Here is a 14,523-nt window from a genome sequence, read left to right on the forward strand (position 1 = left end):
TTACAGAACTTAATCAGGAAACTGATTTAATATGTATTCTTTAAATATTTGCTTTAAAATATTTTTCAGGTTCTCTGCTTTCTTGTACAACTCACTTCTTATCTTTCTGCTAGTAAATGAGTTTTCTGCCTTTAAAATTTTGCTGTTGCCTTTGAGCCATTGCATAAGGTGTTTCTATAACTTAATTCCTTTTCACCCCTAAGAACTTGGTCTTTCCAAGTTGCAAAGAAGTCTTTAAAACTGCATGTTGGGCATAATAAGATCTGATTAGTTTTAATCTACTTTGTTTTATTTATTATATTGACTTTGTTTTTTTATTGAGAAGTTTGTCGTCATGACAAATGATTAATGTGACCCGGTATAATATATCAGTTTAGGTAGGATTTTGGATTTATGTTCCCACATCCAACTTTGTGATTAGGGCCTCTTTTTTTGTGTGTAAGAAACATCTTGCCAATTTCAGATTCATGTCTGATGGAAGTAGATAGTTTTACCAGCATCAGTTTATAGAATTTGTTCAGGTCTGCCCTGTAGGCCGTGGAAAGAATGGTGCCTTTTTGGATAGACAGATAATGTGTGCATAAATTTCCTCTCTAACATTAAGTGAGGCGGCACATTAGGTGAGATTTTTGTCCAGATACTAAGTTGTTACCTGTTTTGTTTACTGCATAGTATTTAAAGGGTGTGTGTAAGGTGTTAAGAGCTCCTTTCTCTGTTTTTTCTTTTTTTTTTTAATGTTTTTTTATTTTTGAGACAGAGGGAGACAGAGCACAAGTGGGGGAGGGGCAGAGAGAGAGAGAGAGAGAGAGAGAGAGAGAGAGAGAAAATCTGAAATAGGCTCCAGGCTCCGAGCTGTCAGCACAGAGCCCAATGCGGGGCTCGAACCCGCGAACCGTGCGATCATGACCTGAGCCGAAGTCGGACACTTAACTGACTGAGCCACCCAGGTGCTCCATCCTTTCTTTTATTTTTGTCTTTCTGTATATTGAACTTCATGTTTTTAAAAAGTTTATTGGTTCACAGAGTTGATTCCTTAGTTTTTGCTTTCATGTTTCAGCTTGTTTTCCAAGATTATTAGTATGTTCTCCTTTGAATATGAAGATTCCACAACTAATTATGATCAGTAATTGGGCATTTTTCCCCCAATCGTAATAATTAGATTTATACTAAAATGATAATGCTTCAGGAACAAGCATTTAAGGGTAGCTGATGAAAATTAAAAGTATTACCTGTTCAATGTAGACTTGCTCTCCTTTTTTAGTATATTTAAAAATTGCATATTATTAAAATTTAAAATATGAATTTTCACTTGTAATTCAGAGTATGTAATTTCAGGTTTTTTTTTGGTAATCCACATATTCAAGTGATTATAAAGTTCATATAATGATAAAAATACCCTCAGTGGGAAGTGAATATTTTTCAATATTACAACAAGACGGTTATCATAAAGTCAGTGATATGAGTCTTCCTAACGTAGTAATGAATGCCAGTATGTGTGCCTTCGTGTTTTAAAATCTACATGTATTTCTGGCTTATATTGTTTTTATCCAGGATTAAAATACTGCAGTTAGGCAAAACTATTTTTGCCAATTGGAAGAAAAAAGAAAGCAAGTCCTTTCCAAATGATTTCCTGGCTTAGACATAAAATAAAAAGACATGATTTTGTTATATTAAAGCCAAATATAAGATGAAGCAATCTAGCTTCACCTTGGAGCTGGTGTGTAGTAGTTTCTGAATATTAGGAAATCAGTGCGTGGTTGTATCTAAAAGATCAATACAGTTGGAAATGTTGGAATCTTTTTTTTTTGAATGCAGTTTACTACTCTTGAGTAATTTGCACTAAATATTACTACATCCCTGGTCATCTTCCATATCTTACCTGTTTGTCTTTTTTTCTGTAAAAGTTAATAGCCTTTTGTCGTTTTGCATAACTGTATAGAGTAGCCCAAACCTAGTGGTTTTATCTGTGGTACAATAAATGATAAAAGCATGGCTTTTATAATAGAGTGAATTACAGAAGTAACATTAAGTCTAATAGCGAATACAAAATTTATAGCATTATAGATATTCTTTTCAGCATAGTAATGGTGGATCAGTGTTATAATTTTAACTTTTCTCATTTTTCATGTTACTTATTATGATTTTGCTGTAGAAAATTAGAGTTAGCTTTGGCTTAGTTCGGGTATATAATGCTGACAAGTATGTCTAATGCATTTTATTGACCTAATGATCTTTCTGAAAGTTGTTATGTAAGTTATAACCGTATTTTATTTGATTTGTCATTGGTAGTCAGTCTTGGATGTTTGTTAGTGGAAGCAAAACCATAGAGCGGGGGTAGGGTGTGCGTGTGTGTATTTTAACAGCAGCAGAGTTCTGAAACAGGAAATTAGTCTTATCGTATTCATCCAGAGACCTAGGAAGAAGGTAATTGTTTCTCATACTCGTTAAAACCAGTTAGTTGGGCAACTTAAATTTTTAGAGGTTCACAGATGTAGGCTTGAACAGTTGTAGATCCATGATTTCATAACAACTCTGAAGAAAAATTGATTAAATTCGTTGAGGGGACTAATCCAGCTAATACACTAAAAAATTGTACTTTGGATTTTAGAGTATTGCTAGCATTATCGGTGACTTAATAAGATACTTTTCCGAGGTTCTGATTTGCTTAAATTTAAATAAAGTTCAGAGTTCCTTGATTGTTCCTTTAAAAAGTTTTTAAAACCTGTGTGTAATCTTAATCTTGAATTTAAACAGTAGGAAAAATAGTTAATTCTGTGTCAGGTGTATGTCCCTGGAAATTGTCTTTCCCTCTTTGTTAATGTACATGTGCTCATAATTACATACATATGTATTCACAAAGTAATTTTTATTTGTCCTTTTTAAAGCTATATATATATATATATAGGTAATATTTCATCAGGTTAAATACCACATTTTGCTTACTGTACTATGTTAAGGTTATTTCCATTTTTTTCTTTTATACACAGCATTATTGTGAATATTGTGAAAAGTATAGTCTACTTTTTTGTTTGTTTTCGGGTGTCCACTATAAAAGGGAAGAGTGTTTCATAGCTCTTTGTTACAGATTGTAGATTTCTTGTCAAATGAACCAATGTATAGTGTTGCTACTAAGTAGAAGGCTTACTAACATTCTTGATGTTACCTTTGAAGAATGTGATGTTTTCATTTCGAAAGTGAGATCTAGGGGCACCTGGCTGGCTCAGTCTGAAGAGCATGCAACTCTTCATCACAGGGTTGTGAGTTCGAGCCCCACGTTGGGCATGGAGCCTACTTAAAAAAAGATTTAAAAAAAATTTAGAAAGGGAGGTCTACACTTCATTTCAAAGCAAAAATATGTGTAAACTTTTCAGTCAAGACAAGTTGGTATAATATAACAACACGAGAGAAAGTTGTGAGGTTCTAATTGTTTGGAGGAGTAGAAAACTCCAGTAGAGTTCATAAATTACTTGGCAGTCAGTCTTCCTTTCTGGTTTGGCACTGTGGGCAGTTAATTTAGAAGTGTTAAAAGGAACCTAAAATTTATGCTAAAGTGAATTGAAGTGAATGTATTGGAATTCTTTCTCTTATAATTTGTTTATAAAAACACCATATTAAGTCGCCTTGTAATGAGACAGTAAGACTAAAATTAACAGGACATTTCTAACCCATGCAAACCTCAAATAATAATAACTTCTTGCTACAATTGTAGAGCCCTTTTCAGTTTATAGATTTAAAGATATGTCTAGATATCTCATTTGATCCTTGAAACAACCAGTGAAGAAGTTACAGCAGGTATTATCATTATTTTGCAGAAAAAAAGACACAAAAAATATTTGAGGCCCAGAGATTTAGTAATTTACCTCAAGTCATAGGTTTTTTTTTTTTTTAAACATTTTTTTTTTCAACGTTTATTTATTTTTTTTGGGACAGAGAGAGACAGAGCATGAATGGGGGAGGGGCAGAGAGAGAGGGAGACACAGAATCGGAAACAGGCTCCAAGCTCCAAGCCATCAGCCCAGAGCCCGACGCGGGGCTCGAACTCACGGACCGCAAGATCGTGATCTGGCTGAGGTCGGATGCTTAAAGGACTGCGCCACCCAGGCGCCCCAAGTCATAGGTTTTTAAATTGCAAAGCTGAGAACGGAACTCTGGTCTTCTGTATTAAATGACAATATGGATTAAGTGCTCTCGTGCAGGGCCTGGCACCTAGTAAATATTTAAATGTTCCTGTGTCCTGTGTGGTTCTGACCAATACTTCTTTATTCATAAAATACCCATCATTGGGAGCATTCTTTCTATTATATTGCTGTAGTTCAAGCTTTGGTACTTTAGAAAATAAGATTTTAGGCTGTGTTAGTTTGGTCTGTACCAAACTGTATACCACGAATGATTATATGCTTTGTATGTTGGGACAAATTGTTCTCAAATAATGAACAATTAGCACTTTATCAACTGGAAAATTCAAGGAAGTCCTATTTCTGCTTTCCTACCCATAGGAGTCTTCAATTTAGAAACCAGATACAAACATTTTACACATTTAATAGGAAAAAACAAAACGTAGTAAGAAATATGAAATGTTTCATTAATGAAAAACTCTTACAAGTCTATGAAAGTGGCAGTTATTTAAAGCATAATTTGATTAGTAAAGTTGATAAGACAGATATAACTGGGATACGCGTGGAAACTATTTGTTACATTTAAACTTGTTAAAATTTGTTGAAACAAACATGTAGACCCGATGTAGCTTATGAGTCAGTGGCTGAATTTTTTTTCCTCTCACCTGATCCTTAAGCATCCGTTAGTTGAAAGCCCTGACAAAAAGCAGGGAAAAAACTCCAGAAATTGCTGGAAAGGAAACTTAAATGGTGAAGTCCTGGTATCTGCTAACTTGCTTTCAATTCTCCTTTTTAGTCTGTTTATTCCTTCACTCCTGTTGCCGGCTTAAGCTCAGTGTTCGCTTGTGAGCCAGGCCCCTTCAGATTTGCTTTCGACACTTTTTGATCACTACCTCTGTGAATCTGTATGTCATTTTCCATGTGCCAGCCAGTCATGTTCCGTGTATGTTATGGCTTCATTTTGTCAACTTTCAGCCAGTTAGAATTTTAAAGTATCTTATATGTGATCGGTGGAAATAAAATATTTCCCTAAAATAATTATGGCAGGAAAAAAGTGTTACTGGTTTGAATACTACTACTCTACTAGTTTTTTAGTTTATAAGTTGTTTAGGGATAAGTAGATTTATATATTATGTTGAATACTACAAAGAAACTTCAGAACTTTATTTTCAATAATTATACTTAAATTAAGATTCAGTCTACCTTCAGGAACACACTCATAAAATAAGGTTTAAGAGCTATTTTTGGTTATTATCCTCTATTTGAAAATTCTTAAATTTGTAAAATAAACCCCATTAATTTAGGTTCAAGTAAAATTTTGAGAAGGTAGGTATGAAATCTCAACTCACAAGTTGTTTTTTAAAAGGTGTTTTGTTAACTAGGTGTAACTTAGCATATACTTTTAGTGTTTTAAGTCATGATTGGATACTTAGAACAACCAGTAAAAATTTATTTAGCTCATATAGTAGCCATGTGATTTTATAGCATGTCAGTGAATGTTATTGGTGAAACGGACTTCTGTGGACAGGTGTCAGGACTTAATTACCTTTTTTTTTTTTTAATGTTTATATGTGCTACTTCTTTTTTTTAAATTTTTTAAAATGTTTATTTATTTTTTTTGAGAGACAGAAAGAGACAGAGCACGAGTGGGGAAGGAGCAGAGACAGAGGGAGACACAGAATCCGAAGCAGGTTCCAGGCTCTGAGCCGTCAGCACCGAGCCCGATGCGGGGCTCAAACTCAGGAACCTTGAGATCATGACCTGAGCCGAAGTCGGTGCTTAACCGACTGAGCCACCCAGGCGCCCCTTAATTAACATTTAATTTTTTTCTTTCATTCAGTTTTCTGTGGTGTGAGATGGGATTGTTGTAGCACTTGAATCAAGACTGACCAAATATGGTCTATGTAATTATCAAAACAGCAATGAGTCCCTTAAGATCTTGTATTTTATTGTATGTAAATTATACCTTAATTAAAACAAATGGAACACATTTGCTCAAAGGTTGGGCCAAAGGAGACTGTGTGCTGTATGTCCTGCATGTCATCTACAGATCTCCTGTAGCAGTGGTGGCTCTCGTGGCTGGCTCTCCAGCTTAGGCGAGTGAAACACAAAGTACCAGGCGTGTACCTGTGCATTTCTTCTGCCTCCTTGCTTCCTGCACGTGGCCACTGATAATGGGGAAAGAAGGCTTTTGTTTTTCCTTTGGGGAATTTGGGAATATTTTACATTTGTTCTGTTTCTTTTTTTTAAAAGTTTATTTCAGACAGAGAGAGGGAGGGAGGAAAAGAGAGAAAGGAGAGAGAGGAGAGAGACACAGAGGATCTGAAGCGGGCTCTGCGTCGTCATCCCAGAACCCGTTGTGGGGCTTGAGCTCAAGAACCGTGAGATCATGACCTGAACAGCAGTCAGATGCTTAGCTGACTGAGCCACCCAGGTGCTCATGATACTGTCAAGTGATATTGTCAAGATTTCAAAGAGTTAAGGTTTCTGTTAGGCTTTGGTGCTCTTGAGAAGGATTAGGCTATTCAGTAAGTCCGTGTCATTGGAAAAAAAAAAACACCCAAATAGTTACGGTGACCTCCTGTGGTCTAGGTCTGTGCCATTTAATTGTTAGACAACTGCCACTATGTTCTGGTCATTTTTTTTTTTTTTTTTAAAGAACTTTATTTATTTTTGAGACAGAGAGAGACAGAGCATGAACGGGGGAGGGTCAGAGAGAGGGAGACACAGAATCTGAAACAGGCTCCAGGCTCCGAGCTGTCAGCACAGAGCCCGACGTGGGGCTCGAACTCACGGACCGCGAGATCATGACCTGAGCTGAAGTCGGCTGCTTAACCGACTGAGCTACCCAGGCGCCCCACGTTCTGGTCATTTTTTAAATATATTCACGCATTTATTCCTTAGAACAACCCTGTATGATGAGTATTTTCACCAGTCCCATTTTTCATAGGAAACTGAGGATATGGAACTTGCAAAGGATGTACCTGAAGCTAGAGTTCAAGTCCAGACAGATTGGCTCTAGAGCAAACGTTCGTAGCCATGGCGCCATACTGCCTGCGAGTGGATCACTAGATGGCAAAAATATTTGGCTGTCTTTAGTGACCTAGTTAGTATAATTCTTTATGTTCGGCATTTGTAAGTCATTAGATCAGAATTTCATATTAAACCCTCTACTACTTAAGAGTATATCCAGTAAGTTCAGGTTAAGGCTATTCTGTATTAAAAATCATACATTATTTTTTCTCACTTATATTTATTTGGTTTAAATTGTCTAAAAAGGTATGTCAGAAATTTAGACATACTGGTAAGCAAAAAAGTCATATTAGAGGTTTATTGGTACAAGTCTTGGCATAAGAAACACTTGCTTCAAAATTCAGCACTCATTATTGCTGACATTCAGTATTGGAAATGCCAGTGATTTTTTGTATTATCTTTTAGAAGTTTTAACATTTGGTTAGTAAAATTCACTTTCATTTGAACCTGCTTCGTTTGTAAATTTTTTGTTATTGATTTGGAAATACATAAAAAAAATTTTAATCCCCTTTTGTGAGGCAGCATGGTATAAAAAGCCTGGGCTTTGGGTTATGCACTTAACAGGTTTGAATCATAACTTAGTACTTATTGGCTGTGGAACCTTGCACAAATTACTCAGTCTTTTTGACCTTCAATTTTATCATTTATGAAATGGTAATATTACTCCGTAGGATAGTTAGGATTAAATGGGAATGTATTTCCCATACCGTGGCACATGTTCTCTGCCTCGTTCTAACTTCTGATGGATGCCAAAGTCTTGGGTAAAATCTCAAACTGTGAAAAAGGAAGGTGAGAATTTGAGGAAAAGGAAACCTTGAAAAGACCGAGTTCCTAGATTCTGTGTAAAGAAAGTATTGGATTGTTGCTCTGCAAAAGACCCCCACGTTATTTCTGGCCTCTGACTCCTTATGTGTGGTTAAATTGAACTCCCTGCCGACGGCATCCTTAAAACTAGACCTAATCTTCTGTCCTGGTGCTTTCTCCATAGAGCTTTGTGTGCGAGCCACATGGGACTGCTGGCTTTTTCCAAATGTTTTATGTATTTCCATAACCCTGTCCTGTACTCTGCTTGGAATGTTATAATCACTCTTGTTTGTTCTTCTGTGTGCTGATGCCTGACTGCTTAAGGATTATCTAACATATCGCCTACTTTGTGAGGCTTTATCCGTGCCCTTACAGAATTTATCCTGCTCTCTTTTTCTCTTAAAATATCTTGATCTTGTATTCAGTAGAGCCTGAGGCACGGTTGCACGTCTGTGTGTCTGTCTTCCCTGATAGAACAGGAACTCTCTCAATGCAGTAGGCTTTGCTTACTTAGCGTTACATTTTCAGTGCCCCTTCCGTAGAATGTTCAATTTGTGTTTGGATAAGTGATTGAAAGAGGGGGCCAATTGAGTTTACTTTAATGAGTATGTAACATCCCCATTTATGTATTGTCATAGATAAATAGTTTTTTAAAGTAAGTTAATCAAATCCTTTGCAACCTTATTTTCTTTATTAGTTAGTATTCATAGTGTACGGATAAATTTGAGTTTAGTCCTGGTAAAAATGACTGCATTTCAAGGGCCTTTGTATTACTGTGCTCTTCTGTAAGGCTAAAAATCTTCCTAGCGTTTTCACTGAAATTAAGAATTCAGTTAGGAAGTTTGTTAGTAGCAGTCATTATTATTTCTTTGAATAAAACATATTTCTCTGTTGTATTGCTCAGAAAAACTTGGGTGATTTCTCTCTCTCTCTCTCTCTCTCTTTTTTTTTAATGTTTATTTATTTTTGAGAGACAGAGACAGATCGTGAGCAGGGGAGGAGCAGAGAGAGAGGGAGACACAGAATCAGAAGCAGGCTCCAGGCTCCGCACAGGGCCTGACGCGGGGCTCGAACTCACAAACGGTGAGATCATGACCTGAGCCGAAGTCGGACCCTCAACTGACGGAGCCACCCAGGCGCTCCTTGGGTGATTTCAATTTATATTTTTGACTGACATATATTTATAATTTTTAAGGTAGGAATTCTGGGCTGGCGGCAGCTGCCACTGCTCTGGGGCCTTACTGCTCCCTCATGTTGTTTTCCGAGTGTTATTTCTCATTTTCTACATGTTGGTGCTCCCAAGACAGAGTTACAAAGTAAAGGTTATTTACTTTAAGGAATTACACTGCTGTAGACTTGATTTGAGCCTCCATTCTCTTATTTTTCTCATGAATGGGTATAACAGCCTAAACCATTTCGATAATTGAACGTAGCTGCTTTTTTTAAACATTTTTATTTATTTTGAGAGAGAGAGCACGAGTAGGGGAGGGGCAGAGAGAGAGAGAGGGAAAGAGAGAATCCGAAGCAGGCTCTGCGCTGCTCAGCTTAACTGACTGAGCCACCCAGGCTTCCCAAACATAGCTCTTTGAATTGAGCTACATTTTTAGGTGGGACTACTTTCTTATGTGAGAATAACAGATGACAGCTGATATTTGTAATGTTAAAAATCATAATCCTAGTAGTTTTGGAACCTTTCCAGTAAAGAACCCTTTGAGGTTGGGGTGAATTTATAAATTCTTAAAGTAACAAAAATTGCCACATAGTAAATGCTATTTAAGTGTTAGATACTTTTATCATTATATATATATATGTGTGTGTGTGTGTGCGCATATATATGTGTATATACATATATGTTTTGGGGCAGAAACTCAGCATTTTTTTTTTTTTTTTTAGCTACACAGCTGAAACTGAGTCACACAGGACAAGACAATATTTTGTCATGACGCTTAGTAAATAGACTTAGAGATAATTATAATCTTTTATAGAAATAGTACAGGTGCATTGTACCAAAAGTAGAAAATATAAAACAAAAATGAGAAAAATACATATTTCTACCACCCAGAGATGATTACTTTCAGTACCTTAGTTTGTAAATCTTTTTGTCTACATATGTCTATATGGATATATATGCATTATTATGCCAACATGACGTAATGCTGTATGTTCTCTTTTGAAACCTTTATTTCAGTCAATAATAATAATACTGTCTACTTTTCCATTTCAGTAAACTTTCATCTTATCTAATGCCCAGATGATATTCATATTTCTCTAGTTAGCTCAAAAATGTTCTTTATAGCTGGTTTCCCTAGAACAGTATCCAGAACAGCATTGTACATGTGAACTTGGCTCTTAGAACCCTTAAGTCTTTATAAATCAAGGAGAGCTACCTGTCCCTCCCCTCCTCACCTTTAAAAACAAGGCATTTGAGGGGCGCCTGGGTGGCTCAGTTGGTTAAGCGTCCGACTTCGGCTCAGGTCATGATCTCACAGTTCGTGAGTTTGAGCCCCACATCGGGTTCTGTGCTGACAGCTCAGAGCCTGGAGCCTGCTTTGGATTCTGTGTCTCCCGCTGTCTCTGCCCCTCCCCTGCTTATGTTTGGTCTCTGTCTGTCAAAAATAAATAAACGTTCAAAAAATAAAAAGGCATTTGAGCAGAGACTGGGTCAGGTGCTGTAGACCTTTTTAATTTATCCAGTTTATTCTCTGATAATGTCAGTTAGCTTGGTTTTTCTGTCTCTTTGTAAATGAATAGTTATATCTAAATGCTTGGTGGGTTCTCAGGTTGAATATAGCTTGACTATCATAGATGATGCTATGTCCTTCATATTGTATCACATCAAAAGTTATACGATCTCCACTTGATGATGCTGAGATTGACCAGTGAAATTGGGTGGTGGCAGTCTCTTCTGCCCATTGTTCAATTATGTTTGTTTCCTTACATTAGAAAGTATTTTGTGTGGCATTACTTTGACTGTAAGAAAGTTCAGTTCTTATTATTTAAAAAAATTTTTAATGTTTATTTTTGAGAGGTAGAGTTGAGTGGGGGAGGGGCAGAGACAGGGAGACACAGAATCAGAAGCAGGCTCCAGGCTCTGAGCTGTCAGCACAGAGCCCACATGGGGCTCGAACTCGTGATCCGTGAGATCATGACTTGAGCTGAAGTCAGATGCTTAACCGACTGAGCCACCCAGGTGTTCCAGAAAGTTAAGTTCTTCATCATCAACTCACTTACTGCTTTAGAACCGGTTGTTGATCCTTGCCTAATCAATAATTTTATTAGGGTTTGCAAAATATGATTTTCAAAGTTCTGTTCTCTTGTGTTTTTCTGTAAAGTGTATCTTTGTCATATGAATTGGGCCTATTTGATTGCCCTGAAATATAGTACCTACAGGAAAAGTTGCATAAATACTTAATCCGCCCCCCTCATTAGCTATTTTCAAAGTAAAGAAAGAACCATTCTGATAGCTGCTTCAAATAAATGAAAAAGAGATTTTCTTTTTTTCTTTTGAACATCTTTATAGGCTCAAGGTTTTAATTTTATTTAGGGTGTTTTAATTTACTAGCGTTTAAATTTTTTCTTTGATGCTCAGATTGTTACAGTTTTAGTTGTTGGGATGTCCTTCATGTTAGCTTCTATGTCTGCTATAGACCATTAGTCTCTGTACACCTTCCATGTTCTCTGGCACAGAAAGGAATCCCAGGCTCACCTTGAACCTTCTTGTCCCACCCCTGGCATCAGCTGTTGTTCCAAGGAGTTTAGTACCTTTTAATGTATTATGATATTAGAGATGAAATCTGGGTTTTAGGATTGTTTACTTTTGCTAAGGTAACATGCTTTTAGGCCACTTCAGTGAAAAGACCTAGAGAACATAGATTTTAACGTGAGTTCGTATTTAATTAATGTTTTTACTTTGATTTTTGATTTTTTTATTTAAAAAAAATTTTAATGTTTATTTTTGAGAGCAAACGAGAGAGAGAGAGAGAGAATGTGGGGGAGGGGCAGAGAGAGAGAGAGAGAGAGAGAGCGAGCAAGGGAAACAAGGCGCTCGAACTCAGGAACCATGAAATCATGACCTGAGCTGAAGTCCAGAGTCAGACACTTAGCTGACTGAGCCACCCAGGTACCCCGTTGATTTCTTGATTTTATAATGGTATCTCTTTTATGTCTGTAATCATGAATCTGAAAATCATTAGCAAAATTTTATTTTTTTCCCTACAATATAAAGAAAAAAAGCTTGAGGATATCCATACTGGTATTAGTAAAAACGAACTCTCAGAAGAAGTTTAAAATTTTTTTTCTAGTTGTTTTTGTTCTTACAGTGTGCTTCCTAACAAGAAGTACGGTAAAATTGTCGCACTGTCCAGATGAAATCATTTCTCCTGGTCATCAATTTGATCTTTAGTCAGGTTTGTTGTTGCTGTTTTTAGGGTATGCTTCTCCCCTTTCCCTTCCCCCTCCCTTCTCTATGAAGCAAACATTTGTATTAGTTTCTCGGTTGTGTGTGTGTGTGTGTGTGTGTGTGTGTGTGTGTGTGGTGTGCACATGTGCATTGGAAAGTTCAAATTCAAGCAAATACGTGTGTAAATGTTATTTCATCCAAACAGTAAATATTTTTTCATATAAAAGGTAGTATACTGTATATGTTGTGCTTCTTTTTTCTTAAAATATTTGTTAGGTCTGTTCAATCAGTGTGTGGCAAAACTATGGATAAAACCTTTTAAAAATTCTGATACTAAAATAAAAGCTTTTAGTAATTCGATAATTATTTTTATCAACTCAATAATGTGAATGTGGCGGAAAGTGAAGGAAAAAAGATCTAGAAAAGGGCACTGGCTTTGATGAATTTTGAATTGTATTTGAAAAATGAATGGGTCCAGAAGTAGACAGAACACTTTAGGGATGGTTTTGAAGAGAGGCTTGAGGCAGATTAGCTTGGCTGTTTTGGAAGGTCCATGTCAGAAAATTATGAGATTAAAGAGATGGATAGTGGATCTCCAGAAGAAATTAGTGCTGGTATGATCCAAAATACATAGAAATGTAGAGTGTGTGTGTGTGTGTGTGTGTGTGTGTGTGTGTGTGTGTGTGTGTTTTAATGCTTCTGGAGTGCAGAAGTTTTTATGCCAAATACAGTGTGTGACATAAGTGAATAGAATGGCATGCTAAATGTTGATTACCTTGATGGAAAGGGAGAATAAGTTTGTACCTTAGTTCGGTATTACCAAGTCGCAAATACCAAGGACTGGAAGAGATCACTGTGGTTGTTTCAGCCTAATCATGTGGAGTAGGAAATTGAAGCCTGCAAATGTTTAAGTCACATGTCAAAATTATACAACTGGTTAGATGAACAGCCAGGTCTTAAATCTGGCTTCCTAATTCTTAGTTGTAGCTCCCTTTCTCTATGCCATGGAGCCTTTTATATCCATGAAACATTAGAAGTCGTGTAGCTATTTTTGTTTTTATTTTGATACTTGGTTTTTGTCCCAAGATAACTTGAGTTCTGCGATTTATAAAGTCTGAGGGTTTTGTTTTTCACGTACATATGCCTAAATACCGTAAATGTGGAAGTTAAGTTTTTTCCTTGAGGGCATTTTTAATGTAGTAGGTAGAGGGATTTGAAAATTATTTTGCCATATAATTATTTTGATATAATTCTTTCGGAATTAATGTATTCACTTGTGTTTCTTAATTATGCATGATGGTTTATAAATAAATAAATTTGACAGTCTTTTGCTAACATAGGTATAGTAATTTTTATAATCAGCTAATGCTTTAAAACATTTACACGTAGTTTGCATTTTTGCATATTTCAGATATTTCCTTAACCTAAGTACTCAGATATTTATCCAAACATTATTGCTATGGGGTTTCCTGCAGAAAGACTTGAAGGCGTATACAGGAACAATATTGATGATGTAGTAAGGTAAGAACTCTTAATTTTCTGTTTCAACTATTGATGTATTCATGCTGTATTTTCATTTAGAGAAGATTTCTAAACCATAGAAAACGATGTCCTTGTGAGGTAAACTTTATTTTTATTATGTTGGTTCTCTGTACTGCTTTTTTGTTTGTTTATTTAATGGACTTCAGTGGGATACAACTCCGTCGATAAGAACTGACCTTTGACATGATCAGGTGTATGTGATATAATTTCGTGGACTCCATACAATACTTCTTAACCAAGTTAATGTCTGGATTCCATTACACTATGGTTTTGTCTTTTATTTCACAGTAGGGGATTAGGTTTAACATCAAGCGGATTCATTCACTTAAATTTATTCATCCTAAGTTGGAGATAACTGATACCATGTATTTTTTACATACAACAGTTTATAGTAGGGCATAAATGTACCAAGCGTTTGAATAAGTATTTGGTAGAGGGTCTGGACAGGAGTTGGTGGGCAAACCAAAGTCTGACTTTGTCTCTTTTATAAACGTGAATAATTTTCTAAGTGTAATTATCATTCAGTTCCGAACAATGTTTCTCAAGGCCCATTTAAATTATTTTAATACATTTATAACCTAAGAGTACATCATGTGTTTCATGAGAGAAGAAATTTGTGTCTGCTGTGTA

General features: G+C 36.2%; 1 protein-coding gene across 1 annotated transcript in view; it reads left to right on the plus strand.

Annotated features, from left to right (window-relative positions):
* PTEN (phosphatase and tensin homolog) overlaps nt 1–14,523 on the plus strand; it is a 92,293-nt gene that overhangs the window by 11,904 nt on the left and 65,866 nt on the right. The window contains exon 2 of the mRNA XM_040454242.1: nt 13,788–13,872. Coding sequence (XP_040310176.1) covers nt 13,788–13,872 — 85 coding nt within the window. The remainder of the gene's footprint in view (nt 1–13,787; nt 13,873–14,523) is intronic.

Source organism: Herpailurus yagouaroundi, unplaced genomic scaffold (assembly GCF_014898765.1).
Source record: "Herpailurus yagouaroundi ecotype Mexico unplaced genomic scaffold, PumYag 211, whole genome shotgun sequence".
Classification (NCBI taxonomy): Eukaryota; Metazoa; Chordata; class Mammalia; order Carnivora; family Felidae; genus Herpailurus; species Herpailurus yagouaroundi.